The sequence below is a fragment of the Ranitomeya variabilis genome, chromosome 8, assembly GCF_051348905.1.
Source record: "Ranitomeya variabilis isolate aRanVar5 chromosome 8, aRanVar5.hap1, whole genome shotgun sequence".
Taxonomy (NCBI): Eukaryota; Metazoa; Chordata; class Amphibia; order Anura; family Dendrobatidae; genus Ranitomeya; species Ranitomeya variabilis.
The window spans coordinates 169481201-169495323 of record NC_135239.1 but is presented as its reverse complement, the minus strand read 5'-3'; the positions used below and the strand labels follow the sequence as shown (position 1 = coordinate 169495323).

Below are 14123 nucleotides of genomic sequence, written 5' to 3'. Positions count from 1 at the left end.
CAGAAATCGCAGGTTAACAGCAGCTCAGATTAGAGACCAGGTCAATGCCACACAGAGTTCTAGCAGCAGACACATCCCTACAACAACTGTTAAGAGGAGACTTTGTGCAGCAGGCCTTCATGGTAAAATAGCTGCTAGGAAACCACTGCTAAGGACAGGCAACAAGCAGAAGAGACTTGTTTGGGCTAAAGAACACAAGGAATGGACATTAGACCAGTGGAAATCTGTGCTTTGGTCTGATGAGTCCAAATTTGAGATCTTTGGTTCCAACCACCGTGTCTTTGTGCGACGCAGAAAAGGTGAGGATGGACTCTACATGCCTGGTTCCCACCGTGAAGCATGGAGAAGGAGGTGTGATGGTGTGGGGGGGCTTTTCTGGTGACACTGTTGGGGATTTATTCAAAATTGAAGGCATACTGAACCAGCATGGCTACCACAGCATCTTGCAGCGGCATGCTATTCCATCCGGTTTGCGTTTAGTTGGACCATCATTTCTTTTTCAACAGGATAATGACCCCAAACCACCTCCAGGCTGTGTAAGGGCTATTTGACCAAGAAGGAGAGTGATGGAGTGCTACACCAGATGACCTGGCCTCCACAGTCACCAGACCTGAACCCAATCGAGATGGTTTGGGGTGAGCTGGACCGCAGAGTGAAGGCAAAAGGGCCAACAAGTGCTAAGCATCTCTGGGAACTCCTTCAAGATTGTTGGAAGACCATTCCCGCTGACTACCTCTTGAAGCTCATCAAGAGAATGCCAAGAGTGCGCAAAGCAGTCATCAAAGCAAAAGGTGGCTACTTTGAAGAACCTAGAATATAAGACATAGTTTCAGTTGTTTCACACTTTTTTGTTAAGTATATAATTCCACATGTGTTAATTCATAGTTTTGATGCCTTCAGTGTGAATGTACAATTTTCATAGTCATAAAAAAAACAGAAAAATCTTTAAATGAGAAGGTGTGTCCAAACTTTTGGTCTGTACTGTATATATAGCTGGACCTATAAGCCATTGAGATGTCCTCTTCTGTTCTAAAGTTTATTCAGAAGTTTCATGACTACAACAGTTTCCAAAAATGCAGAACCCTCAATATTACCATCACTATGGCTCCCAGATATCCATATAGATTATCACAGAATACAGTGCCATGATTCAGATGTGGTAGAATGAAGATATTCTCTAATAGAAGCATTGCCCCCAGCCAAGAGCTACATATATATATACACACTCACTGGCCACTTTATTAGGTACACCTGTCCAACTTCTTGTTAACACTTAATTTCTAATCAGCCAATCACATGGCGGCAACTCAGTGCATTTAGGCATGTAGACATGGTCAAGACAATCTCCTGCAGTTCAAACCGAGCATCAGTATGGGGAAGAAAGGTGATTTGAGTGCCTTTGAACGTGGCATGGTTGTTGGTGCCAGAAGGGCTGGTCTGAGTATTTCAGAAACTGCTGATCTACTGGGATTTTCACGCACAACCATCTCTAGGGTTTACAGAGAATGGTCCGAAAAAGAAAAAAAATCCAGTGAGCGGCAGTTCTGTGGGCGGAAATGCCTTGTTGATGCCAGAGGTCAGAGGAGAATGGGCAGACTGGTTCGAGCTGATAGAAAGGCAACAGTGACTCAAATCGCCACCCGTTACAACCAAGGTAGGCCTAAGAGCATCTCTGAACGCACAGTGCGTCGAACTTTGAGGCAGATGGGCTACAGCAGCAGAAGACCACACCGGGTACCACTCCTTTCAGCTAAGAACAGGAAACTGAGGCTACAATTTGTACAAGCTCATCGAAATTGGACAGTAGAAGATTGGAAAAACGTTGCTTGGTCTGATGAGTCTCGATTTCTGCTGCGACATTCGGATGGTAGGGTCAGAATTTGGCGTAAACAACATGAAAGCATGGATCCATCCTGCCTTGTATGGAGCATCTTTGGGATGTGCAGCCGACAAATCTGCGGCAACTGTGTGATGCCATCATGTCAATATGGACCAAAATCTCTGAGGAATGCTTCCAGCACCTTGTTGAATCTATGCCACGAAGAATTGAGGCAGTTCTGAAGGCAAAAGGGGGTCCAACCCGTTACTAGCATGGTGTACCTAATAAAGTGGCCGGTGAGTGTATATATATATATCATATCAGCTGGACAAACACAGAGGAACAGCTGCTCTTTTTGTTGTTTTTAACACCTGATTTTTAAGTGTCCTCCTGACGGCTTTTACGATATAATGAATGAAGATATGATGTGGCCAGTATAGTACAGTACAGCGTTTTTAATCATTATGGACACTGCCATTTCAGCCACCAGACCATTATCTGATGCAGAATCCTCAGTATGGGCACTTTAGTGATAAAACAACTTCCTGGAGAAGATAGAGTAGGAAACAATACTTGTAGATAAGATGGGTCATGCAGGCAGCATTCTGAGTGCCAAGCGATGATATAAAGCCAATCAGGATTTGTTAAGACCCTTTGACATGAGCTGAAGCAAATCGTATAGGCAAGGAATGATCAATAAGATGGTTTCTTGTCTTGCAGATTACATATTACAATGATTTTTAGGCCACGTTCGCACTAGCAGTATTTGGTCAGTATTTTACATCAGTATTTGTAAGCCAAAACCAGGAGTGGAACAAATAGAGGACAAGTATAATAGAAACATATGCACCACTTCTGTATTTATCACCCACTCCTGGTTTTGGCTTACAAATACCGATGTAAAATACTGACCAAACACTGCTAGTGTGACGGCAGCCTTAAGGTCACCCAAACGATCCAATCTGCCATCAAACAAGCATTTTGCTCGTTAATTGGCTGGTACGTTTCCATGATTGGGAACGGAATACATAATCGGGACAATCTTAATTTAAATGTGGCCAATATTGGTCAGAATCAATTGGCCTCTACTTACTATATATGGATAATGAAGCTAGTATCTGACTAAGGGCTCGATCACACGAGCATATAACTCGGACGCGTGTTATCTTATGTTTTATCGGATAGCACTCGGACCGACTTTATACTATGGGGCAGTGCAGATCTGGCTCTGCAAATCGGATCACGAGCACCCATTCCAGTGTATGGGTGCTTGTAAAACATCGGACTGCACTCAGTTGTCATCCAAGTGCAGTCCGATTTACGCAAACACAGACAATGGAGAAATTACCATAAGTTCTTCATCTTCTCCACACCTGTGATACGAGTAATAAGTCATAGTAAGCGACACTGATCAGTTTGAGCAGATTGTCGTTACCATAGTCGATCCGATTCGCTTGGAAGAGAGAATCATCGCTCGTGTGTGAGAACCCTAAATATTAAGGTATGGAGGAAACCACCGTATTGAGGAACAATTGGCTACATTCCTACGATGAGTTTTTTTATATTGCAGATTTTCGGCACCATTTCCGCACTCATTAAGTAAAATAGGTTACTTGCATTCTTTTTGAAAATATGCAGCGTAAAAGTCACCATAAACTGCTTGTGTGAACACAGTATTATGTCAACTCATCATGGAAGTCTATAAAGTGACACGCTTTGGGGCACAGTACTCCCCAAAAGTTACCAGATTTATACCAGTAAAGAAATACGGGGACTGATGGCAGATTTTTCCTTTCTCATGTATGATAGGGACAGTGTATATCGGATACAGCAATCAGCACAGTCTACCATTCAGGGTATGTGCCCACGTTGAGGATTGGAGTGCGGATTTTTCCGCACTGTTTTTTGCTAAATCCGCAGGTAAGCCGCACTGCGTATTACCTGCGGATTTACCGTGTTTTTTGTGCGGATTCCACCTGCAGTTTTACACCTGCGGATTCCTATTATGGAGCAGGGGTAAACCGCAGCGGAATCCGTACAAAGAATTGACATGCTGCGGAATAAACGCAGCGTTTCCGCGCGTTTCTTTCTGCAGCATGTGCACTGCGGATTTTGTTTTCCATAGGTTTACATGGTACTGTAAACTCATGGAAAACTGCTGCGAATCCGCAGCGGCCAATCCACTGCAGATCCGCAGCAAAATCCGCAACGTGTGCACGTGGCCTAAAAGCTTTCCAAAAATGGAGTAAGGACTCCAGCACTAGAGGACTCCAAATAACCACTGATCCATTAAATGTAAAGCTTCCCTGGCTGCAGTACCCACCATAATGACCCCAGGGTTTACAACTCATTATCATTTCAGCTTACCACAATGTTTTGAGTCATTGCTCTACTTACAGAAGTGGATATTCAGCAATAAAATATGCACCTCTTAATAATTAGTTCTTTATTCAGTCCCATTACCACACATGTATACAATCGAGCATGCAGTCTGCTTTTACAAGCTTTTGTGATAGAATGGCCCCCTTAAAGAGCTCACTAATATCAGCATGGTCCTGGAATAGGATGCCACCAATGTAACAAGTCATTTCTTCCTTCATAAATGTTGGACGATCAGCTGCTGTCAGTGGTATGATTGAAAATTGGAACTGTTTTTGACCAACAGAATCACCCATGATGTGGGGACCATATAAAATGATAGACCGGGATCACTGAGCGCTGAGGAGTAGAGGGCAGAAAAGTCACTAATACTCTGTTGACGCCAGAAAAGCTGCATGCAAGCTTTAGATCACCAAGATTCAGATGACGTGAAGCAAAACACAAACCACTGGACTCTGGCTTGTTATCAGCTGCCAAGAGAACATCACCAGCCTGACTGCATTTTGTCAACTTTAGGCTATGTGCACACGTTCAGGTTTTTTCGCGTTTTTTCAAGATAAAAACGCTATAAAAACTAATTAAAAACGCATACAGTATGCATCCTATCATTTAGAATGCATTCTGCATGTTTTGTGCACATGGTGCGTTTTTTTCCGCAAAAAAAACGCATCGCGGTAAAAAAAGCAGCATGTTCATTAATTTTGCAGATTTTCTGCGTTTTTCCCGCAATTCTATGCATTTGGAAAAAAAACGCATGAAAAAAACGCATGCGGTTTTCTGGCACAAATGTCCGGTTTTTGTCAGGAAAATTTCTGCAAGAAATCCTGACGTATGCACATACCCTTAAAGTTTGGTGAGGGATAATGCTATGGGGTTCAGCCTTGGCCTCTTAGTTCCACGGAAGAACATTTTTAAAATTTTTAGCAAACAAGACCCAAGGACTACAACCTAGGTTTCGCCCTTGGCTTTCTCACGGTCTAGTACGAAACGGACATCGGAGTCTTTGGGTCTTGTATCACATGCTATCTTTCTCTTTTATGGTATGTTGCTTTTGTAGTATGTATATGCAGTGTATCTATTTACGTATGGAAATATTTATTAATTTATTGGTCTATGTGATCGGTATATGCTGCATTTAATTTTATATGTAACCCCATCCCACATATATGTCTTATGTATAAGTTTGTCAACTTTCTTATTTTTTTCCGTGTATTGCTCCCCACCATTTTAATATATTTTAACTGTCTGTATTAAAATCTATACATTTTAATATATTTTTATGTTTTGTCTGTGGTCATTCACTCTTTTGTGTCATCAAGGTTATATTAAATCTGAGAACTTCATATAAAGGAACTCGTCCAGGATGCGTCAGCCATGTTCAAAGAGGAACCTTCACGGAGACGTCTCCCTTATCGAACAAACATAGGAACATTTCCAAACACATGATGGAATATACTGTATATTAAGAGAATAAATGTAGGAAGCATGTTCGGATCTGTTATTCCATCTTTCTGAGAAGAACATTCTACAGATTATAGTGAAAAACACGCCATGGATAGGTTCTCCTGCAGTACAACAATTGCCATTGATGCCTTGATTGCTGCAGTCTGATTGATACTGTAGTTATAGTCAGGGGAAAAGGCCAGCGACTTATTTCTGTGCTATATGTCTCCTGTACATTCCAGATGGACACCCTACTACAGCATATGAGGCAATGCCATGTTACCCACTGTCCCAGACAGCCATTTATAGGCCTATCACACTGGCGGCTCCGAAGAGATTACAGCGGCGAGGACATAAGAACAACAGAGGACTAGTAAAGGAGAGATGTAGAGGAAAACCAAAAATCATCCATTTACAGGCCTGCAAAGAAAGAATAACCACACTCTAGTAGTGAAGAATCTCCAAAATGGCAGCCAACACTAGTAAATAACTGTTGGTGTGGTAACCATGCATGAAGGCCAGCACTTGGCTTCAGCTGCCGTATAGGTTTCCTATTGATGACAGAAATCAATGTAATGACTGATTTATTTTATAACACGTCTATAAATACACAGAAAGCCTCAATGATTTGTACACAGACCCGATTCCAGAAATTTCACCCATCATAAGGAAAGAAACAGAAACTGGTTTATATATAAACATCAAATGTGGCTTCATTCCCAGAAATCTAAGTTACAAAAGCTCTGGGCGCTCTGTTAGAGCCTTGTTGGAGGTGTACAGTACCTCAGGAAGATTTCCTATCATGACCCGCCAGGCGTAGGCTACTGTATATGCATATGTTTTACGCACAACCGTTGTGCTGTATACAAAGCACACATTGAAGTGTATAGGGCTCTACTGCACCCATATACATCTCCAAGTTTCAGAAAACTGCGTATTGCTACATCAGACGCCATATTACTGAGCTATTCTCCTTTAGCAGCACTGCATTTAGAGGACAGTATCTCTGTGATACGGTGTTGCATGGACGTACACTTAGAAACTAAATTATTCATCACCCATTGCGAATTAGGTTTATTAGCAAAAAGTTGTCTCCAAAGTGCTCAAAGCCACAGAATTGTTGGGACTTTGTTATGAAAAGCAATTAAACTAGAACTTTTCAGACCTATGGATCAGCAGTATGACAGGGGAGAGATGAAACATGTGCTGAAAGTAACACTTTGCCTAAAGTGAGACATAGCGGTGTCTCGGTAAAGCCTACAGTGAAGCATGACGGTGGCTCGCTGATTTTTACAGTGAAGCATGGCGGTAGTTCTATGATGCCTACAGTCAAGCATGGCAGCGGCTCGGTGATGCCTACAGTCAAGCATGGCAGTGGCTTTGATGATGACGACTAGTGAAGTATGGCGATGGCCTTGATCATGCCTACTTTGAAGCATGGTAATAACGGAAATTTTGCAATTTTCAAACTTTGAATTTTTGTACACTTAAATCAGAGAGTGGTGTCACACAAATAGTTAATAAATAACATTTCCCACAGGTCTACATTACATCAGCACAATTTTGGAAACATCTTTTTTTTTGTTAGGAGGTTATAAGGGTTAAAGTTGACCAGCAATTTCTCATTTTTCCAACAAAATTTACAAAACCATTTTTTTAGGGCCCACCTCACATTTTAAGTGAGTTTGGGGGGGGGGGGGGTCAATATAACAGAAAATAACCAAAAGTGACACCATTCTAAAAACTGCTCTCCTCAAGATGCACAATACCACATTCAAGAAGTTTATGAACCCTTCAGGTGCATCACGAGAACTTAAAGCAATGTGGAAGGGAGGAATGAACGTTTTACTTTTTTCACAATTTTTTTTTTTACTTTGGAACCAATTGTTTTTACTTTCAGAAGGGTATCAAGAGAAAATGGACCACAAAATTTGTGCAATTTCTCCTGAGTACGCCAATACCCCATATGGGAGGAAAACTAATCGTTTGGGTGCATGGCAGGGCTTAGAAGGGAGGGAGCACCGGTTGACTTTTTGAAGGCAAAATTGGCTGGGATCAATGGTGGCGCCATGTCGCGTTTGGAGACCCCCTGATGTACCTAAACAGTGGAACTCCCCCCAATTCTAACTCCAACCCTAACCCCAACCCCAACACACCCCTAACCCTAATCCCAACCATAACCGTAACCCTAACACACCCCTAATCCCAACCTTAACCCTAACTTTAGCCCAACCCTAACTTTAGCCTAACTCACTTTAGCCCAACTCTAAGGCTGAGGTCACACTTGCGAGTGCAATGCGAGAAACTCACACGAGTCTCTTGCATCAATACCTGGCACAGCCGCTGGCACTCAGGACCGGAACGTGCGGGTGCATAGAAATACATGCAGCTGAATGCTCCGGTCCTGAGTGCCGGTGGCAGTGCCGGGTATTGATGCGAGAGACTTGTGCGAGATCTCGCATTGCACTCGCAAAGTGTGACCCCAACCTAACCCTAATGTAAAAATGGAAATAAATACTTTTTTTTATTTTATTATTTTTACCTAACTAAGGGGGGGGGGGGGGGGGTTTGATTTACTTTTCTTTTTTTAAAATTTTATTTATTTTGATCACTGATCGGTCTATCACAGCGATCAAAATGAACCAATAGGAAAAATTTCCTATCGTTGCCATTGCCGATATGCGCCCGCCATTTTCTCCTGGAAGAAGACGCCAGCAGCTCGATGGACTTCACAGGGGGACGCAGGGACTCTGGAGGTATCGGGGGTGTCGGGGGACCCTACTTCTCTCTTCTCTGATGTGCGATCAGATCAGAGGAGAGAGAAATTAAATGGAAAATTGGACTTTTCTTTTTTTTTTTGCTGTTGCTGTTATACAGTTAATAACAGCGATCGCAACACTGGGGTCAGTAAAAACTGACCCAAATCATGTTCTTTGGGGTCTCAGCTACCCCTGGTAGCTGAGATCCCGGAGAAATTCCGACTCTGGGGGCGCTATACACTTATTTCTCAGCGCCGTTAAAAAGCGGCGCTGAGGCATAAGTACCCTTAACTGCCGCTGTTAAAAAGCGTATTGGTCGTTAAGGGGTTAATTGCACCTGTTGGAACTCGTTATCTGTATAAGATACCTGTCCACACAGTCAATCACACTGCAACCTCTCCACCATGGCCAAGACCAAAGAGCTGCCTAAGGACACCAGGGACGAAATTGTAGACCTGCCCAGGCTGTGATGGCCTACAGGACAATAGGCAAACAGCTTGGTAAGAAGGCAACAACTGTTGGCACAATTATTAGAAAACGGAAGAAACACAAGATGACTGTCAATCTTCCTCGGTCTTGGGCTCCATGCAAGATCTCGCCTCGTGGGGTAAGAATGATTCTGATAAAGGTCAGGAATCAGCCCAGAATTACACGGGAAGACCTGGTCAATGACCTGAAGAGAGCTGGCACCACAGTCTCAAACACTACTGTTAATTAGTGATGAGCGAGTGTACTCGTTGCTTGGGTTTTCCAGAGCACGCTCGTATGACCTCCGAGTATTTATGACTGCCCGGAGATTTAGTTTTCACCGTGGCAGCTGAATGATTTACAGCTACTAGCTTGCTTGATTACATGTGGGGATTCCCTAGCAACCAGGCAACCCCCACATGTACTCAGGCTGGCAAGTAGCTGTAAATCATTCAGCTGCCACGATGAAAACTAAATCTCCAAGCAGTCATAAATACTCGGAGGTCACCCAAGCATGTCCGGGAAAACCCGAGCAACGAGTACACTCGCTCATCACTACTGTTAATAACACACTACGCCGTCATGGAATAAAATCCTGCAGGGCACGCAAGGTCCCCCTGCTCATGCCAGCACATGTTCAGGCCCATTTGATGTTCACCAATGACCATCTGGATGATCCACAGTAGGCATTAGAGAAATTCATGTGGTCAGATGAAATGAAAATAGAACTTTTTGGTATCAACTCCACTTACCGAGTTTGGAGGAAGAAGAAGGATGGGTGCAACCCCAAAAACACCATACCAACCGTGATGCATGGTGGGGGAATAATCATACTTGGGGTTGCTTTTCTGCAAAGGGGACAGGATGACTGCACCGTATTGAAGGGAGGATGGATGGGGTCATGTATGGTGAGATTTTGGCCAACAACCTCCTTCCCTCAGTAAGAGCATTGAAGATGGGTCGTGGCTGAGTCTTCCAGAATGACAATGACTTGAAACACAAGGCAACTAAGGAGTTGCTCAGTGTGAAGCATTTCAAGGTCCCAAGTTGCCTAGCCAGTCTCCAGATCTGAACCCTATAGAAAATCTTTGGAGGGAGCTGAAACTCAATGTTGCCCAGTGACTGCCCCGAAACCTGAAAGATCTGGAGAAGATCTGTATGGATGAATGGGCCAAAATCCCTTCTGCAGTGTGTGCAAACTTGGTCAAGAACTACAGGAAACGTCTGACCTCTGTAATTGCAAACAAATGTTTCTGAACCAAATATTAAGTTCTGTTTTTCTATGGTATCAAATCCTTATTTCATGCAATAAAATGCAAATTAATTATGTAAAGATCATATAATGGGATTTTCTATTTGTTATTTTTACATTCTGCCTCTCACAGTTGAAGCGCACCTACGATAAAAATTACAGACCTCTCCATTCTTTGTAGGTGGGAAAACGTGCAAAATCAGCAGTGTATCAAATACTTATTTTCATCACTGAATGTGGATTAATGTTACCTATATAATATTATTTTCTACAAAACTTTATGGAGTCTTGAGTGGTTAACACTCCCATACACTGCTGCTATGGATACAGATGACAGCGTAATTACAGGTTGTTGTTGTTTTTTCTTCAACAAACTTTATAGAGAGTCTCTGGCGATGAACACTCAGCCGTACCTGCGGTATCAGTAAACAAAGGCACTGTATATAGGGCAGGGCTGCCGACCGTGTTTACCACACACTGGATGTGATACAAAATCACCAGATACAGCAGCAAAACTGTGCACTAAATAATGGCACAACCACATCCGACTCACTGATGATGTAATGTTGATAAATAACTGACACTATTGTCTGGGACACTTACTCACTGCTCCAGCAGGTATCACATGCACAAGAAAAATGTTTATTTTTGTCTCGGCTACCAAGGAAAACATGTCAGTGTGACAAAGGTAATGGTGACACAGACGCCCCATTCCGTCACACGCCCTGTGTACCCGACATGGTGACAGGTGTCCTACAGTGACCGGACCAGGAGTCAAAATGACAGCAAAATAGTCGCCCCCGACATTCCTGCATTTGGTTTCGGCACATGAGACATTTAGTAACACAAACGGTTTTTACAAGGCCAAGTGTGGGTGTACGCCAGTACTGTATGGTGAGGTACGACACGGGTGACAGCTGGATCTGCTGTACGCACGGAGGTGGTTACACTGGGTGTCAAACGTTAGGCTACATCCACCCTGACAATAACACCCGTGGCACGTCATAGATTATATATATATATATATATACACATATACACACATACACACACACACACACACACAGGGTGGTAAACATTCATATGCACATACTGGGGCACACACATTGATATATACAAAGGTACACACACATGGGTGCACAGAGAGGCACACACACGGGTACATACAGGGGGAAACATACACATGGATATATACAGAGGTACATACAGGAGTACACATAGTACATACAGGGTCACACACAGGTATATACAGGGTACACGTACACACACATGGGTATATACAGGGCACACGGGTATATACAGGGGTACACATACATACACGGGCACGTACAGGGCACAAACACACATGGGTATATACAGGGTACACGTACAGACACAAAGGTCTATACAGGGGCAGATGTATACACACATACGTATACACACACATGGGTTTATACAGGGGCACACGTATACAGACATGGGCAGTTATACACGGTTATATACAGGGCACACGGGTATACACACACGGGTATATACAGGGGTACATGTACGCACACAGGGTACACACAGACGGGCACACACATGGGTATATACAGGGAAGCACACAGGGTACACACACATGGGTATATACAGGGGTACACACGCAGGGTACACACACACACGGGCACACACATGGGTATATACAGGGACACACACACACGTGTTTCCATGCATAACAGCACGTACACATTCTCGAACCCCAGCATTAACCCTGTGCAGTCCGTCTCCTACCTCTCCGCCCCCTCCCGTTGGTGCCGCCGCCGCTGCTGCTGCCCCTCATTGCCCCGGTGCTGAGCGCTGATCCCTCCGGTGTCAGCAGAGCGGAGCTGTGGGGAAGCCGGGCCCCGCGCCCGCCGGCTGCATGCTGCTCTCCTCCGCCTCCTGTGTCAGTGCAGCTGCCCGCAGCCTGCCATGTGTGGGTGCCACCTCCTTATTAGTGCCCGGACATGGGCACCCGAGGAATGTATGTGTATGGACCCTCCCAGGGGCCTGGCCCTGACACACTGCACGGCCATAGGACGGGCTGACAGCGGGGAGGAGGCCCTCACACTCGGGCAGTGTACACACTGGAGGCTCGTCCGCCAGCTCCCATCTGTAACCCTCACACTGCCGGGTCCCTCCTGCTCCAGCCTGGCATCATGATGACGGTGTACCTCTAGCAATGTGCTGCCCGGGGCAGGAGCTGAGGACCGTGACACAGGAGAGGCTGCTGATTGAAGTTCCTGTCCATTTTATAATGGAGGGAAGCTATAGTCACTCTCTCCCAGACTGAAACGGCTGATAACAGGGAGCAAAAAATTCAACATACATACATTCAACATAGTAGAAATAACCTTTCCCAGCATTAGGGGTTCTCACAGGTTATCAGTGGGACGGGTGATAAGTTTCTAGTTTACGGGTGTCCCACCACTAGGACCCCAAGGGTATGTGTCCACGTTCAGCATTGCATCAGGATTTGGTCAGGATTTTACGTCAGTATTTGTAACCCAAAACCAGGAGTGGGTGATAAATACAGAAGTGGAGCATATGTTTCTATTCTACTTTTCCTCTAATTGTTCCACTCCTGGTTTTGGCTTACAAATACTGATGAAAAATCCTGACAAAATCCTGATGCAATCCTGAACGTGGACACATACCCTAACTGGTTGGGAGGACAGCGAATATTTATTCCTGAGAGGTCACTCATTTCCATGGAGCAGTAGATCTGATGACTGACAGCTGCTCCATTGATTGTCTATGAGGCTGCCGGAAAAGGCCGAGTGCTGCCCTGCACAGCGCTCTGCAGGGGAATGGTGGTGGGCACTGGTTGGGCATGAGCACAGCACTACGCAGGGGAATGGCAGTGGGGCACTGGTTGGGCATGAGCACAGCGCTCCGCAGGGGAATGGCGGTAGGCACTGGTAGCGCATGAGCACAGTGCTCTGCAGGGGAATGGCGGTGGGGCACTGGTTGGGCATGAGCACAGCACTCCGCAGGGGAATAGCGGTGGGCACTGGTTGGGCATGACCACAGCACTACGCAGGGGAATGGCAGTGGGGCACTGGCTGGGCATGAGGACAGCGCTCCGCAGGGGAATGGCGGTGGGGCACTGGTTGGGCATGAGCACAGCACTCCGCAGGGGAATAGCGGTGGGGACTGGTTGGGCATGAGCACAGCACTACGCAGGGGAATGGCAGTGGGGCACTGGTTGGGCATGAGCACAGCGCTCCGCAGGGGAATGGCGGTGGGGCACTGGTTGGGCATGAGCACAGCGCTCCGAAGGGGAATGGTGGTGGGCACTGGTTGGGCATGAGCACAGCACTCCGCAGGGGAATAGCAGTGGGCACTGGTTGGGCATGAACACAGCGCTCCGCAGGGGAATGGTGTTGAGCACTGGTTGGGCATGAGCACAGCGCTCCGAAGGGGAATGGCGGTGGGGTACTGGTAGGGCATGAGCATAGCGCTCCGCAGGGGAATGGCGGTGGCAGGGCCGGCGTTTGGCACAGGCAGACCAGGCAGACGCCTGGGGTCCCCACCTAGAAAGGGGGCCCTCTGCCTCTGCAGCCCCTATATGAAGTGCCCAGAGGGTGGTCAGCAGTGAATAATGCTGTGCATTACTCTGAAGTCCCAGAGCATCTCTCCCAAACCCCCCTTGAAACCCCCCAGTGCTGTGATTTACTCATGTGGTCCCGGAGCTCTGTGCTGTTTGCTGTAGGATCAGGTTTCACAGTCACATACAGCAGCCATCATCATGGGCTCTGACCAGTCACTGAATCATTGCTTGTAATCTGACAGGACGACCTCCTGTCACTACTGTCTGGATGACACAAGACAGGAATATTATCTGCTGAATCAGGGCATTTATTATATAGAAATAAATGAATTCCCACGTGAAACAATAAGGGTAAACTATACACATATATAGTACAGGTGTGCATAGGAATCAGCGTTTTTGTTGCATTTTTTTTGCAGCCAAAGCCTGCTCTCTTGGCAGTAAAAACACTGC

At 45.4% G+C, this 14123-nt stretch overlaps 1 protein-coding gene across 2 annotated transcripts in view; it reads right to left on the bottom strand.

Moving 5' to 3' along the window:
- Nucleotides 1-12067, bottom strand: part of LOC143787817 (6-phosphofructo-2-kinase/fructose-2,6-bisphosphatase 4-like) — an 88513-nt gene extending 76446 nt beyond the window's left edge. Inside the window, exon 1 of one of the 2 annotated variants that reach the window (XM_077276917.1) lies at nt 11870-12067. In XM_077276917.1, the coding sequence (XP_077133032.1) occupies nt 11870-11918 (49 nt within the window). In that variant the 5' untranslated portion in view covers nt 11919-12067. The remainder of the gene's footprint in view (nt 1-11869) is intronic. The other variant, XM_077276916.1, reaches the window with a different exon arrangement.
- Between the last annotated feature and the right edge of the window lie 2056 nt (nt 12068-14123).